The 15,619-nt window shown below is 53.0% G+C and overlaps 1 protein-coding gene and 1 long non-coding RNA gene across 8 annotated transcripts in view; one reads left to right on the top strand and one right to left on the bottom strand.

Moving 5' to 3' along the window:
- The first annotated feature begins 353 nt into the window (after positions 1-353).
- SLC27A5 (solute carrier family 27 member 5) overlaps positions 354-15,619 on the top strand; it is a 35,199-nt gene continuing 19,933 nt past the window's right edge. For 5 of the 7 annotated variants that reach the window (XR_008541048.2, XR_008541047.2, XR_010153986.1 and 2 more), the window contains exons 1-8: positions 354-1,091; positions 1,429-1,638; positions 2,355-2,513; positions 10,243-10,367; positions 10,950-11,144; positions 11,227-11,317; positions 11,966-12,164; positions 12,436-12,533. Coding sequence is in view for 3 of the 7 variants with exons in the window: in XM_054673586.2 (XP_054529561.1) it covers positions 404-1,091; positions 1,429-1,638; positions 2,355-2,513; positions 10,243-10,367; positions 10,950-11,144; positions 11,227-11,317; positions 11,966-12,164; positions 12,436-12,533 (1,765 nt within the window). In the remaining 4 variants the exon portion in view is untranslated. Of the gene's footprint in view, positions 1,092-1,428; positions 1,639-2,354; positions 2,514-10,242; positions 10,368-10,949; positions 11,145-11,226; positions 11,318-11,965; positions 12,165-12,435; positions 12,534-12,740; positions 12,872-12,964; positions 13,324-15,619 lie in introns of those variants that run through there. The other 2 variants (XM_001148729.6, XM_016937010.4) reach the window with 2 other exon arrangements.
- On the bottom strand, positions 1,235-12,163 carry LOC129138096 (uncharacterized). Its single transcript, XR_008541053.2, has 2 exons — positions 10,928-12,163; positions 1,235-2,576 (listed from the first exon to the last, which is right to left on the bottom strand). It is a non-coding gene; the product is annotated as an uncharacterized LOC129138096 (long non-coding RNA).

Raw genomic sequence — 15,619 nt, 5'->3', positions numbered from 1 at the left:
TTCCCAAGGGCAGGGATTTCTGTGCTCTGAGTGTCTGGTACCCAGCAGGGATGGGAGGGGAGGCAAGGGAGTTAGATGCCAGCCCTGGAGGGTGGATGGGGCAAGCAGGACAGCAGGAAGGAGGCTAGTGGTGGTGCCCAAGGGGCAGAGACCTGGGAACCCAGAGGCCAGTGATGGAAAGGGTTAGCGCCAGGCAGAGAGGGGCTGGACCCACACACAAGACCAGGCAGAGCAAACAAACGTAGAGGAGAAGGGCTGGGGGCAAAGTCCTGGGGAGAGGACCAGCCACTGTCAGCAGTGCCAGGGCCACCACCCCTGGGGAGGAGCCATTGGGCTACTCTTGAGGGGCCAGAGGTGAGCCTGAACACTCCACAGCTGCTGCTCCTAGGGAGGAGCTGGTACCATGGGTGTCAGGCAACAGTTGGCCTTGCTGCTGCTGCTGCTGCTCCTGCTCTGGGGCCTGGGGCAGCCAGTGTGGCCAGTGGCTGTGGCCTTGACCCTGCGCTGGCTCCTGGGGGATCCCACATGTTGCGTGCTACTTGGGCTGGCCATGTTAGCATGGCCCTGGCTCAGCCCCTGGGTGCCCCATGGGCTGAGCCTGGCAGTTGCGGCCCTGGCACTAACCCTCCTGCCAGCACGGCTGCCCCCAGGACTACGCTGGCTGCCGGCTGATGTGATCTTCTTGGCCAAGATCCTCCACCTGGGCCTGAAGATCAGGGGATGCTTGAGCCGGCAGCCGCCTGACACCTTTGTAGATGCCTTCGAGCGGCGAGCACGAGCGCAGCCTGGCAGGGCACTCTTGGTGTGGACGGGGCCTGGGGCCGGCTTAGTCACCTTTGGTGAGCTGGATGCCCGGGCCTGCCAGGCGGCATGGGCCCTGAAGGCTGAGCTGGGTGACCCTGCGAGCCTGTGTGCCGGGGAGCCTACTGCCCTCCTTGTGCTGGCTTCCCAGGCCGTTCCAGCCCTGTGTATGTGGCTGGGGCTGGCCAAGCTGGGCTGCCCAACAGCCTGGATCAACCCGCATGGCCGGGGGATGCCCCTGGCACACTCTGTGCTGAGCTCTGGGGCCCGGGTGCTGGTGGTGGACCCAGGTGAGGGCCTTGGAGCCAGTGGAGAATGGAAGGGGGCAAGGGCAGGGACTATAGGACAGGGGTCCTGCTGGGACGGGCAGAGGCCCTTGGTCCCCACCTGCCTACTTTCACAGGCAATTATAATCAAGACTTATGAGCAGAAAGTAGTTCTCAGGTCATCAGAGTTTAATTTTCCCACAATTTGACCAAAAATACTAACGATGGGATTCTTTACCAAACAACATGGACGCCTTTCTCTACTAGCTGCTCCTCTGCCTGCATCTGTGGGTCTCAGATCCCGCCTCGCAACCTCAAAGGTGAGCCTTGTCTCTGTTTCTCCTCTGACCCATCTCTGCAGACCTCCGGGAGAGGCTGGAGGAGATCCTTCCCAAGCTGCAGGCTGAGAACATCCGCTGCTTCTACCTCAGCCATACCTCCCCTACACCAGGGGTGGGGGCTCTGGGGGCTGCCCTGGATGCGGCGCCCTCCCACCCAGTGCCTGCTGACCTGCGTGCTGGGATCACATGGAGAAGCCCTGCCCTCTTCATCTATACCTCGGGGACCACTGGTGAGGGTGCCCATTAGCCCTAGCACCAGCCTCTGAACTCTCAGGCTGACCTGACCCCACACTTGACTTGTGACTCAGTGTTGACCTCTGAAACCACTTTACCCTCTGATTTTGACATTTGTTTTTTGTTTGGCTGTTTTTTTTTCTCGAGGCAGAGTCTCGCTCTGTCGCCTAGGCTGGAGTGCAGTGGTGCAATCTCGGCTCACTGCAACCTCCACCTCCTGGGTTCAAGCAATTCTCTTGCCTCAGCCTCCTGAGTAGCTGGGATTACAGGCACACACCACTATGCCCGGCTAATTTTTGTATTTTTGGTAGAGACAGGGTTTCCCCAAGTTGGCCAGGCTGGTCTCTAACCCCTGACCTCAGGTGACCTGCCCAGCTCAACCTCCCAAAATGCTGGGATTACAGGCGTGAGCCACTGCTCCCAGACTTGATTTTGATATTTGGCCTGAACTCTGACCCCCAATGTAATTTGAGAGGTCAATGCCAGAATTCTTCCTGTGTCCAGTAAACAGCCACTGAAACCTTTGATCTTGACATATTACTTTCAGTCCAAATTCAGCCTGTGAACCCAACCACAAATCCCTATACTTGACTGTTCTCTGAGAGCCTCAAACCCCAATGTAGGCCTGGCTGTTAGAGATCTATCCCTCTGGTCAGGCCCCTCTCTGTGCTGTCATGTCACCACCCTGCCCTTGCCATGCCTTCACCCCAAGGCATCCCAAAGCCAGCCATCCTCACACATGAGCGGGTACTGCAGATGAGCAAGATGCTGTCCTTATCTGGGGCCACAGCTGATGATGTGGTTTACACGGTCCTGCCTCTGTACCACGTGATGGGACTTGTCGTTGGGATCCTCGGCTGCTTAGATCTCGGTAAGCACACTTCTGAGGATCCCTCCAGTCTACAGGACCACGGGAGTAAGTGTCAGCGTGGGGCTGTCAAGGCAAAAAGACACCATTGGTTACCCAGCACCCTGTGTTCTCACTTTTGAGAAGGGACACCCACCAATGAGTACCAGGGCCGCATGGACAGAAGCTTGGACACCCACACAGTCCCTAATGGCCATGCTTTGGTCAGGAGGTGACAAGACCTGATATGAGTGATGGTCACAGGCATCCAAGGAAGGTGTGGTGCTCAGGACATGATGGGGATGCTGGCCCAGATTTGTGACATGGCCCCAAGGGCAGCTGGAGTAGGAATGCTCTCAAGCACTCCATAGGGCTGTCTCTCTGGACTCTTGATTCAGAATCTAGACGGGGACCTCTCCATAGCTTGTTCTTTTTGTTTTCTCTTTTTTTTTTTTATTTTAATTTTTATTTATTTATTTTTTTTCGAGACAGAGTCTTGCTTTGTCGCCCAGGCTGGAGTGCAGTGGCATGATCTTGGCTCACTGCAACCTCTGCCTCCTGGGTTCAAGCAATTCTCCTGCCTTATCCTCCTGAGTAACTGGGATTACAGGCACCCACCACCACGCCCGGCTAATTTTTGTAGTCTTAGTAGAGACGGGATTTCACCATCTTGGCCAGGCTGGTCTTGAACTCCTGACCTCGTGATCCACCTGCCTTGACCTCCCAAAGTGCTGAGATTACAGGTGTGAGTCACCGCACCTGGCTATTTTCTCTCTCTCTTTTTTTTTTTTTTTGAGACAGAGTCTCGCTCTGTCGCCCAGGCTGGAGTGCGGTGGCACGATCTCGGCTCACTGCAAGCTCCGCCTTCCAGGTTCAAGCGATTTTCCTGCCTCAGCCTCCTGAGTAGCTGGGATTACAGGCACGCACCACCACGCCCAGCTAATTTTTGTATTTTTACTAGAGACTAGGTTTCACCATGTTGGTCAGGCTGCTCTCAAACTCCTGACCTTGTGATCTGCCCACATTTGCGGGCATTTGCCTCCCAAAGCGCTGGGATTACAGGTGTGACCCACCACGCCCGGCCTTTTTGTGTTTTCCAGCTTTTATCATGGCCATGTGTGGTTGCTCATGCCTATAATCCCTGCACTTTGGGTGCCAAGGCAGGAGGATCACTTGAGTCCAGGAGTTCAACACCAGCGTGGGCAACATAGTGAGAGGCCATCTGTTAAAAAAAATTTTTTTAAAGCCACGCATGGTGGTATCGGGGGAACCTGCCCCTAATATTTCAATGTAGGTTCTTTTTTTTTTTTTTTTTTGAGATGGAGTCTCGCTCTGTCGCCCAGGCTGGAGTGCAGTGGTGCGATCTCAGCTCACTGCAAGCTCCGCCTCCTGGGTTCATGCCATTCTCCTGCCTCAGCCTCCCCAGTAGCTGGGACTACAGGCGCCTGCCACCACGCCCGGCTAATTTTTTGTATTTTTAGTAGAGATGGGGTTTCACATTTAGCCAGGATGGTCTCAATCTCCTGACCTCATGATCCGCCTGCCTCGGCCTCCCAAAGTGCTGGGATTACAGGCATGAGCCACTGTGCCCGGCCTCGATGTAGGTTCTTTCTATTTTCCATAAGTGCTGGCCAGCTGAGAAATAAAGAGAAAGAGTACAAAGAGAGGAATTTGACAGCTGGGCCTCCGGGGGTGACATCACATATCGGTAGGACTGTGATGCCCACCTGAGCTCAAAGCCAGCAAGTTTTATTAAGGATTTCAGAAGGGTAGGGGGTGTAAGAACAGAGAATAGGTACAAAGATCACATGCTTCAAAGGGCAAAAAACGGAACTACTGATCAGGGTCCAACAAAGATCACAGGGCAAAGGGCAAAAGCAGAACTGATAAGGGTCTATGTTCAGTGGTGCACATATTGTCTTGATAAACATCTTAAACAACAGAAAACAGGGTTCAAGAGCAGAGAACTGGTCTGACCTCAAATTTACCAGGGCGGGGTTTTTCCCCACCCTAGTAAGCCTGAGGGTACTGCAGGAGACCAGGGTGCATCTCAGTCCTTATCTCAACTGCATAGGACAGACATTCCCAGAGCGGCCGTTTATAGACCTCCCCCCAGGAATGAATTCCTTTCCCAGGGTCTTAATGTTAATATTCCTTGCTAGGAAAATAATTTAGCAATATCTCTCCTACTTGCACGTCCACTTATAGGCTCTCTGCAAGAAGAAAAATATGGCTCTTTTTGCCCAGCCCCGCAGGCAGTCAGACCTTAGGGTTGTCTTCCCTTGTTCCCTAAAATCGCTCTTATTCTGTTCTTTTTCAATGTGCGCTGATTTCACATTGTTCAAACACACATTTTACAATCAATTTGTACAGTTAACACAATTATCACAGGGTCCTGAGGTGACGTACATCCTCAGCTTATGAAGATAACAGGATTAAGAGATGAAAGTAAGACAGGCGTAAGAAATTATAAGAGTATTATTTGGGAAGTGATAAATGTCCATGTTATCTTCACAATTTATGTTCCTCTGCCGTGGCTCCAGCCGGTCCCTCTGTTAGGGGTCCCTGACTTCCCGCAACAGTGGTGAGCACTTGTGAGTGATTCTCCTGCCTCAGCATCCCGAGTAGCTGTTATTACAGGTGCCCACCACTATGGGCACTAATTTTTGAATTTTTAGTATAGATGGGGTCTCACCATGTTGGCCAGGCTGGTCTCCAACACCTGACCTCGTGATCCACCCACCTCAGCCTCCCAAAGTGCTGGGATTACAGGCATGAGCCACCGCGCCTGGCCAAATTTTTCTTTTTTTTTAAATTATGAAAAGTTTAGCTGTGCCCGGTGGTTCACGCCTGTAATCCCAGCACTTTGGGAGGCTGAGGCGGGTGGATCACCTGAGGTCAGGAGTTCAAGACAAGCCTGGTCAACATAGTGAAATCTGTCTCTACTTAAAATACAAAAATTAGCCGGTCATGGTGGCTCACACCTGTAATCCCAGCACTTTGGGAAGCTGAGGCCACTGGATCACCTGAAATCAGGAGTTCGAGACCAGCCTGGCCAACATGGTAAAACCCTGTCTGTACTGAAAATACAAAATTAGCTGGGCGTGGTGATGCGAGCCTGTGTTTCCAGCTACTCGGGAGGCTGAGGCAGGAAAATCGCTTCAACCTGGGAGGTGGGGGTTGCAAAAAGAGTGAAACTCCCTTGCAAAAAAAAAAAAAAAAGTGAAAATAGTTTGATGACATCTCATGTATCTTCGCCCAGCATCAATAATTGTTAACATGTTGCCAGTTTAATTTCGCATATACTTCTCTGTTTCTTTTTTGTTTGTTTTTGAGACACAGTCTCGCTCTGTCACCCAGGCTGGAGTGCAATGGCACCATCTCAGATCACCACAACCTCTGCCTCCCGGGTTCAAGCAATTCTCTGCTGAGGCTGAGCCTCCTGAGTAGCTGGGATTACAGGCATGCGCCACCACACCTGGCTAATGTTTGTATTCTTAGTAGAGGCGGGGTTTTGCCATGTTGGCCAGGCTGGTCTCGAACTCCTGACCTCAGGTGATCCACCTACCTCGGCCTCACAAAGCGCTGGGATTACAGGCGTGAGCCACTGCGCCCGGCCAAATTGTTTTTTTAATTATGAAAAGTTTAGGCTGTGCCCAGTGGTTTACGCCTGTAATCCCAGCACTTTGGGAGGATGAGTCTGGTGGATCACCTGAGGTCAGGAGTTCAAGATCAGCCTGGCTAACATGGCGAAATCCGTCTCTACCTAAAATACAAAAATTACCGGGGCATGGTGGCTCACGCCTGTAATCCCAGCACTTTGGGAGGCTGAGGCCGGCGGAACACCTGAAGTCAGGAGTTTGAGACCAGCCTGGCCAACATGGTGAAACCCTGTCTCTACTGAAAATACAAAATTAGCTGGGTATGGTGGCGGGCGCCTGTATTTCCAGCTACCAGGGAGGCTGAGGCAGGAGAATCGCTTGAACCCGGGGCGCAGGGGTTGCAGTGAGCCGAGATCTAGCCATTGCACTCCAGCCTGCAAAAAGCGAGACTCTGTCTCAGAAAAAAAAAAAAAAAAAAAAGTGAAAATAGTTTGATGACATCTCAGGTATCTTCACCCAGCTTCAATAATTGTTAACATGCTGCCAGTTTAATTTCTTTTTTTTTTTTTCTTTGAGATAGAGTCTCGCTCTGTCGCCCAGGCTGGAGTGCAGTGGCGCAATCTCTGCTCACGGCAAGCTCTGCCTCCTGGGTTCATGCCATTCTCCTGCCTAAGTCTCCGGAGTAGCTGGGACTACAAGCGACCGCCACCACGCCTGGCTATTTTTTTTGTATTTTTAGTAGAGACAGGGTTTCACGGTGTTCACCAGGATGGTCTCAATCTCCTGACCTCGTGATCCGCCCGCCTCGGCCTCCCAAAGTGCTGGGATTACAGGCGTGAGCCACTGCGCCCAGGGCCAGTTTAATTTCACATGTACTTCCCTGTTTCTTTTTTGTTTGTTTGTTTTTGAGACAGAGTCTCGCTCTGTCGCCCAGGCTGGAGTGCAGTGGCACCATCTTGGGTCACCGCAAGCTCCGCCCCGCCCGCCCCGCCCCCCCCAGGGTTCAATCAATTTTCTGCCTCAGCCTCCTGAATAGCTGGGATTACAGGCACGCACCACCACAAGCGGCTAATTTTTGTATTTTTAGTAGAGACAGGGTTTCGCCATGTTGACCAGGCTGGTCTCAAACTCCTGACCTCAGGTGATCCACCTGCCTCGGCCTCCCAAAGTGCTGGGATTACAGGCGTGAGCCACCATGCCCAGCCACTTCCCTATTTTTTTCCAGAATATATCAGAGCAAATCCTAGACACTGTATCTTTATGCTTGTAAATATTGCAGTACATATCTCTAACATATAAGCACTGAAGAAACTGTAACCAAAGTGATTATTACACGTAACAACATTAATATCATATGATGTCCTTAATATCATATGATGTAACCCCTTAATATCATATGATGTCCAGTCTATGTTCAGATTTCTCCAATGGGCTGTTTTGGTTTGGTTTTGTTTTTAGAGACAGAGTCTTGCTTTGTCACCCAGGCTGGAGTACAGTTGTGTGATGTTGGCTCACTACAACCTCTGCCTCCTGGGTTCAAACGATTCTCATGCCTCATCCTCCTGAGTAGCTGTGATTACAGGTGTGGACCACCATGCCCAGCTAATTTTTTTGTATTTTTAGTAAAGACAGGGTTTCGCCCTGTTGGCCGGTCTGGTCTTGAACTTCTGGCCTCAAGTGATCTGACCATGTTGGCCTCCCAAAGTGCTGAGATTACAGGTGTGAGCTACTGTGCCCAGCCAATTGGCTGTTTTTTTGTTTGTTTGTTTGTTTTTAACAATTAAACAGTCTCCCCATTGTATTTGCTTGTAGGTCTCTGTTCCCCTTTCATCTGCATTTCTTGTTAAATTGGAAACTTTAACTAGAGGTGTTGTTAGATTCAGTTTTTTTCTTTTTCTTTTGAGACAGGGTCTCACTCTGTCACCCAGGCTGGAGTGCAGTGGTGTAAGCTCGGCTCACTACAGCCTCCCCCTCCTGGGTTCAAGCGATTCTTCCACCTCAGCCTCCCGAGTAGCTGGGACTACAGGTGTGCGCCACCACGCCTGGCTAATTTTTGTATTTTTTGGTAGAGATGGGGTTTCACCATGTTGGCTAGGCTGGTCTCAAACTCCTGATCTTTCAGGTGATCTGCCCGCCTCGGCCTCCCAAAGTGTTGGGATAACAGGTGTGAGCCACCACGCCCAGCCCCCTATATCTTATTAATCCATGTGTCCATACGTCAATACATCCATACAAACATTCACCAACCCACCCATCTACCTACTCACCTACTTCCTCACTCATTCATTCATCCACCCACCCATCTATCCATCCTTACACCTATCCATCTTTCTCTTTTTCTTTTTTAAGACAGAGTCTCACTCTGTCGCCCAGGCTGGAGTGCAGTGGCGCTATCTCGGCTCACTGCAAGCTCCGCCTCCCAGGTTCACGCCATTCTCCTGCCTCAGCCTCCTGAGTAGCTGGGACTACAGGCGCCCGCCACCACGCCCAGCTAATTTTTTGTATTTTCAGTAGAGACGGGTTTCACCGTGTTAGCCAGGATGGTCTTGATCTCCTGACCTCGTGATCCGCCCACCTCGGCCTCCCTAAGTCCTGGGATTACAGGCGTGAGCCACCTCACCCAGCCACCTATCCATCTTTCTACCCCCCTGCCTCTGCATGTCACCGCCCACCCATCCATGTACTCACTATTCTAACTGTCCACCCATCCATCCACTCACTCACTACTCTAACTGTCCACCCATCCATCCACTCACTCACTACTCTAACTGTTCACCCATCCATCTACTCACTCACTACTCTGTCACCCATCCATCTACTCACTCACTACTCTAACTGTCCACCCATCCATCTACTCACTCACTACTCTAACTGTTCACCCATCCATCTACTCACTCACTACTCTAACTGTCCACCCATCCATCCACTCACTCACTACTCTAACTGTCCACCCATCCATCCACTCACTCACTACTCTAACTGTCCACCCATCCATCTACTCACTCACTACTCTAACTGTCCACCCATCCATCTACTCACTCGCTACTCTAACTGTCCACACATCCATCTTCTCACTCACTACTCTAACTGTCCACCCATCCATCCACTCACTCACTACTCTAACTGTTCACCCATCCATCTTCTCACTCACTACTCTAACTGTCCACCCATCCATCCACTCACTCACTACTCTAACTGTCCACCCATCCATCCACTCACTCACTACTCTAACTGTCCACCCATCCATCCACTCACTCACTATTCTAACTGTCCACCCATCCATCTACTCACTCACTACTCTAACTGTCCACCCATCCATCCACTCACTCACTGCTCTAACTGGCCACCCATCCATCTACTCACTCACTACTCTAACTGTTCACCCATCCATCTACTCACTCACTACTCTGTCACCCATCCATCTACTCACTCACTACTCTAACTGTCCACCCATTCATCTTTCCATCCATCCACCATATCCATCCACCTGCCCACCCATCTGCTTAGCTGGGCATTCATTTATCGTAATCAAGAGTGATTTGAGCTTCGAGTCAGTGACAAGTCAAAATAAAAATTAAAAATGTGGCTGGGCACGGTGGCTCATGCCTGTAATCACAGCACTTTGGAGGCTGAGGCGGGTGGATCACCTGAAAGGTCAGGAGTTCAAGACCAGCCTGGCCAACATGGTGAAACCCCGTCTGTACTAAAAAAAGTACAAAAATTAGCCAGCTGCGGTGGCGGGTGCTTGTAATCCCAGCAACTCAGAAAGCTGAGGCAGGAGAATCGCTTGAACCCGGGAGGGAGAGGTTGCAGTGAGCGGAGATTGCACCACTGCACTCCAGCCTGGGCAACAGAGCGAGACTCCGTCTCAAAAATAAAAATAAAAAATTTAATATTTACAGCCCTTATTTAGCATTGCTCACTTTATAACAGGCACAGAGCTTTCCCGGCATCCTGGAGACAGGATTTGAACCCAGGCCTGTCTATGCTCTTCTAGTGAGAGCAGTCCTGGCTGGGCCAAGGACACAAAGATGAACTCAGTATTGTCCTGTATCTCAGGGTGTGGGGGTGGGTGAGCACAGGTGCTAAAAGCAGCTTCTTACAACAATTTGGAAGCATGACCTGAAACCCCCTCTCCTGTCATCTCCCAGGAGCCACCTGTGTTCTGGCCCCCAAGTTCTCTACTTCCTGCTTCTGGGATGACTGTCGGCAGCATGGCGTGACAGTGATCCTGTATGTGGGCGAGCTCCTGCGGTACTTGTGTAACATTCCCCAGGTGAGGCTCTAAGATTAGGGCTCCATGGTGAACACCCAAGTATGAAATCCCAGGTAAAGGTCTCAGGTAAAGATTCAGGTACTGAACTCAAGTCCCTCAGATAATACACCTCATGCAAGAACCCCAGATAATGAGTTTCAGACAAGGCTTCCAATAATGGTTTCTTTGATAGCTGTGCTACCTTGAGCCTCAGTGTCCTCATTTGGAAAACAGGGATAATAGCCCCTACCCCTATCATGAGAATTTCCATTAAAAATTAATTAATTAAAATTAAATTTCCATTAAATTAAAGTTCTAGGTAACTACTCTTAGGTGAGACCCCAGATGAGGCCTCCAGTCACCTCTGGTAACGTCCCCCAGGCAAAGCTCTCAGGTCGCCCCTGCAGGTAACCCTCTAATTTAAAAGACTCCAGTAACTACTCTCATGTAAGTAACCCAGGTAGATCCCTTAGGTAGAGGTCCCCCATCACCTTCCAGGTAACTCCCAAGGTAAGGACCCAGGATAACACCCCCTCTAGGTAAAGGTTCCAAGGCATGCCCCAAGAGCACCTCCTCCTCACCCTTCTGGGGACATTCCTGTAGCAACCAGAGGACCGGACACATACAGTCCGCCTGGCAATGGGCAATGGACTACGGGCTGATGTGTGGGAGACCTTCCAGCAGCGCTTCGGTCCTATTCGGATCTGGGAAGTCTACGGCTCCACAGAAGGCAACATGGGCTTAGTCAACTATGTGGGGCGCTGCGGGGCCCTGGGCAAGATGAGCTGCCTCCTCCGAGTGAGTGTGCGGGTGCCTGGTGTGCAGCTGCCCTGAGGCTGAGCCCACAGGACCTATGTCAACACTTCACCCTCTACCCCAGATGCTGTCCCCCTTTGAGCTGGTGCAGTTCGACATGGAGGCGGCGGAGCCTGTGAGGGACAATCAGGGCTTCTGCATCCCTGTAGGGCTAGGTATGGGGGTTGAGGAGCCTTTCCTGGGTGGCAGGGGTGGCGACCCTCAGTCTTCTGCTTGGCTGGAACGAGCTGCCCAAAACCTTGACGTTGGTGCTCACTAGAGGGGTCTGCAGCCTTCATCTGGACCCTGAGCCAGTGGCCTGCCTTACCACCATCTGGGGCCTCCGCCTCAGCTTCTCGGCTCTGTCCAGCTCCCCTGCCGTGATCTCTTGCTCTGATTTACTGGGTCTCTGGGTGTCCATCTGATTTGTTCTCTTGAGCTTTCTGTGGAAGACGGCATTCCAGCCATTGGTCCCTTGTCCTGTACCTTCTGTTAGTGTCTTCTCCCAGGGCCTTGCAAGGTCCTGGTCATATCTCTTCTCACTGCCATTTGTCTGTCCGTCTTCCATCCCTTGTTATCCTTTTCCTGTTTCTCATGGGCTCCCCATACCGCCTTCACTATACTTCTCTCTCATTTTCTGTGTCGCTTGTCGCAGTCTCTCAAGGTCTCTGAATCTCTCTCTCATCTCTGGATCTCCCTGTCTGTGTCTTTGGGTCTGTCCTTGGCAGGGTGCTGGGTGATGAAGAGTCCACCGTTGTTGAAAACCTCCAGCAGGGGGCTTGGCTGGTGGGCTCCAGGGGTTCTTGTTCCTGCTCCTACCCCAGGGGAGCCGGGGCTGCTGCTGACCAAGGTGGTAAGCCAGCAACCCTTCGTGGGCTACCGCGGCCCCCGAGAGCTGTCGGAACGGAAGCTGGTGCGCAACGTGCGGCAATCGGGCGACGTTTACTACAACACCGGGGACGTACTGGCCATGGACCGCGAAGGCTTCCTCTACTTCCGCGACCGCCTCGGGGACACCTTCCGGTCCGAGGCAGGGTTTCTCGGGGCGGGGCTGGCGCGGGGCCACGGACGCTTTCAGATCCTAGAGGGAGTCAGGCTGAAGAGGCGGGACTTTCCTGTCGTAAGAGGGCGGAACTTGGAGTCAGGACTTCCCACGCGAAGGCGGGGCTTCTCGATTTTCGAGGGGGCGGGGCTGACTGGGCCTCCTGATCCCCAAAAGGGGCGGGGCGGGGGCAAGAGGCGGGGCCTCTCCTTCTCGGGGGCGTGGTCACAAGCGCCGGCTCCCTCCCTGCAGATGGAAGGGCGAGAACGTGTCCACGCACGAGGTGGAGGGCGTGTTGTCGCAGGTGGACTTCCTGCAACAGGTTAACGTGTATGGCGTGTGCGTGCCAGGTGCGGAGGGTTCTCATTTTAAACTTCCAACAGCTTTGTGGGTGGAGGGGTCGTTATTCTGATTTTACAGGTGGGGAAGTGCTAGGGCCCAGAGAGGTTTAGAGACTTGCTGGCTCTCACAGCCAGTGAGCAGAGCTGGGCGAGGCTGGAGGGTCAGCTATGGGCCCTCGAGATGGGTCAGCCGAGAGTGACCAGACTGCTCTCTAGGGTGTGAGGGTAAGGTGGGCATGGCTGCTGTGCAGCTAGTCCCCGGCCAGACTTTCGACGGGGAGAAGTTGTACCAGCACGTTCGCGCTTGGCTCCCTGCCTACGCTACCCCCCATTTCATCCGCATCCAGGTGAGCCCAGGGTGGCCTGGTGGGTGGGTGGAAGATCATAGCCAGGGGGCGGGTGGATGTCACAGTGAGGGGACCATGGTCACTGCCCTGCAGGACGCCATGGAGGTCACCAGCACGTTCAAACTGATGAAGACCCGGTTGGTGCGTGAGGGCTTCAATGTGGGGATCGTGGTTGACCCTCTGTTTGTACTGGACAACCGGGCCCAGTCCTTCCGGCCCCTGACGGCAGAAATGTACCAGGCTGTGTGTGAGGGAACCTGGAGGCTCTGACCACCTGGCCAACCCACTGGGGTAGGGATCAAAGCCAGCCACCCCCACCCCAACACACTCGGTGTCCCTTTCATCCTGGGCCTGCATGAATCCCAGCCTGGCCATACCCTCAACCTCAGTGGGCTGGAAATGACAGTGGGCCCTGTAGCAGTGGCAGAATAAACTCAGATGTGTTCACAGAAGTCTGTATGTCTGCGTGGATGAAGGAGCAATGGAGGAGTGCAGGGGCTAGTGCCCTGAAGACCTTATTTTAGGGTCTTCCCTGTCTCCCAGCAAAGAACCTCAGCCATCCCTGTGGGATGACCCTGTCTGTGTAACGCCAAGGGTGTGGGAGGAGCTGGCCAGCCTCGCAGCTGCTCTGAGGTAGAGAGATGAGAACTCTGATTCTCATCTGTGGGTCTTTGGTGGGCCACTGAGGCGGTGGCTGGGCCAGTGGATGTGGATAACTCCCCTGTGAAGTGCTGTGGATACACAATCTGACAAAGCCTGGAGGTTGCTGGACTGAGGCTAGAAGGGCAAGCAGGAAGTAACTGGGGGAGGAGTGTCCCTGGCACTGTGAATGGCACGTGTAGAGGCCCTGGGGCAAGCTTTGTAGGTGGGGAGCAGCGGGAGCAGAGGCCTCTGGAAAATGGGAGTCTGCACAGTCTCAGGAGTTGGACCTGCTACCCGAAGCCTAGTGGAGATGTAGGTGGGGGTGTGTGGGTGCTGAGCCTCTGCCTCCAAGGCTTCTCGGCACAGTAGGAACTGAAGGTGAGGCTACAGACACTGGAACAGTTGTGGTGGTGCCAGGCCGGTGGTCCATGGGTTAACTTTGGGAGCACAGCTGGGGTGATGATGGTGAGAAAAGGAACCCCACAGCAGTAAACGCCGTATGCAAAGGGCTGTCCGTGGGCAGTGCTGCAGACTGCGACCCTGCCCGTCCCTTCTCGTGTGCATAGTAAACACACCCCACAGCAATGCTTAAGCACACCTGAGAATGGCCCTGTGTGGCAGACGCACCTGAGTGTGGTTCAGAGTTCCCGGCTAAGGAATCTCAGAGATTCATTCCTTATTTTTGAGGAACATCTGGGTCCTTAGCCCTGTCCCATGGAATGCTGGTGGTACAAGGGATCCTGGCCTTTTGCTTTCAGTTAAATGAAGGTTGCCAGGGGGAGGATGTTAAGTGAAAATGCCATATGAACTGCATGCTTTTTGCAAGTGGTTCTCCTGCCCAGCCCACCCCCCTGGACTCTCCCCGGTATGTAAGCCCCCAGTAAAACCCTACATCTTGTTTGCTGGCTCTCAGTCTCTTCTTCGGCCTCTTGAACCTGGTGCCGTCCCCATTGGAGTCAGTAGGGGTTTGGCACAATACCGTGCTCTCCCGTGCCTCAGCCTCCTCATCAGGCTATGGGCCACTTCGAGGGCAGAACTAGCCTTCGAAGGGAGCAGTGCAGGCAGCACCTCACGTGGGCTGTGAGGCAGCTGGGCTTCACAGAGTTCCTGGTAGCATTCGAGGCTCTTCCTGTCAGCCCTGCAGCCTGGAGCTGAGACAGTATCCTTTTCAGTTGGGGTCCCACTATGAGCATCTGTTTGTCATTGGTGGTGGCCGTGCACGGTAATTCTCTTCTGCGAAGTGATAGTTGTTGTGACTTGCTATTTCTGTGCCCTGTGTGGCCAATGGAGCCCCACGTGTTCCCTGAAGAGCCCTGGCCCTTTCATACAACTGGACTTGGATCCTCCCACGCATACAGTAGGTTGTCCAGTTCCTTCATACTCCTGTTTGCTCCAGGAGAGACCCTGGCCAGGAAGGGAGCTAGAGCTGTGTGAACGTAGTGGCAGAGGCCCAGGCATTGCCACCTCTCGGGGCATTAAGGAAACAGTAGGCAGAGACAAGTGGGTACCAAGGCCTTGGTATCACATGTGTTCACAGAAGTCTCTGTGTCTGCATGGATGAAGGAACGCTGGAGGACTGCAGGGGCTAGAGCCCCAAACACCTTACTTTGGGGTCCTTCCTGCCTTCCCACCAGGGACCTCAGCTATCCATCTGGGCTTCCTCCTCCTGTCGCAAATTAGGTTTTCAAGTTCGGTGGCATTCCCATTTCCTTCAGGACGGACCCTGATCAAGAAGTGAGCCTGAGGTTATGTGAACATAGCAGCAGAGGTCAGGCTGGCCACCCTTGCTGCTCCTGCAGCTTTGCCTTCCCAGATGCACAGTAGGTTCAGTATCATGTGACAGCTGGAGCCTGGGCTGTCTTCATGGCCCATCCCTCCTGCCCTGAACACAGTAGGTTCTTGTTATGTTAAGGCCCTTATACCCTTTGGGGCCAGAGACCAGCCTAGAAGGGAGCGTGGAGTACACAGACAAAGCAGCAGAGTTTGGCGCTGGCCACCCCTACTGTGGCCCCATGGTCTACTGTGTCTTGTGACCATCCCTTGAGACACGCTGGGCCCTGTTCTTCAGGCTTTCCCATACCACTGTGCCCATGGCCTGGTGTCAGC

This window comes from Pan troglodytes, chromosome 20, assembly GCF_028858775.2.
Source record: "Pan troglodytes isolate AG18354 chromosome 20, NHGRI_mPanTro3-v2.0_pri, whole genome shotgun sequence".
Taxonomy (NCBI): Eukaryota; Metazoa; Chordata; class Mammalia; order Primates; family Hominidae; genus Pan; species Pan troglodytes.
Note: the sequence above shows the minus strand (reverse complement) of the source record. Positions and strands in the feature narration are given on the sequence as shown.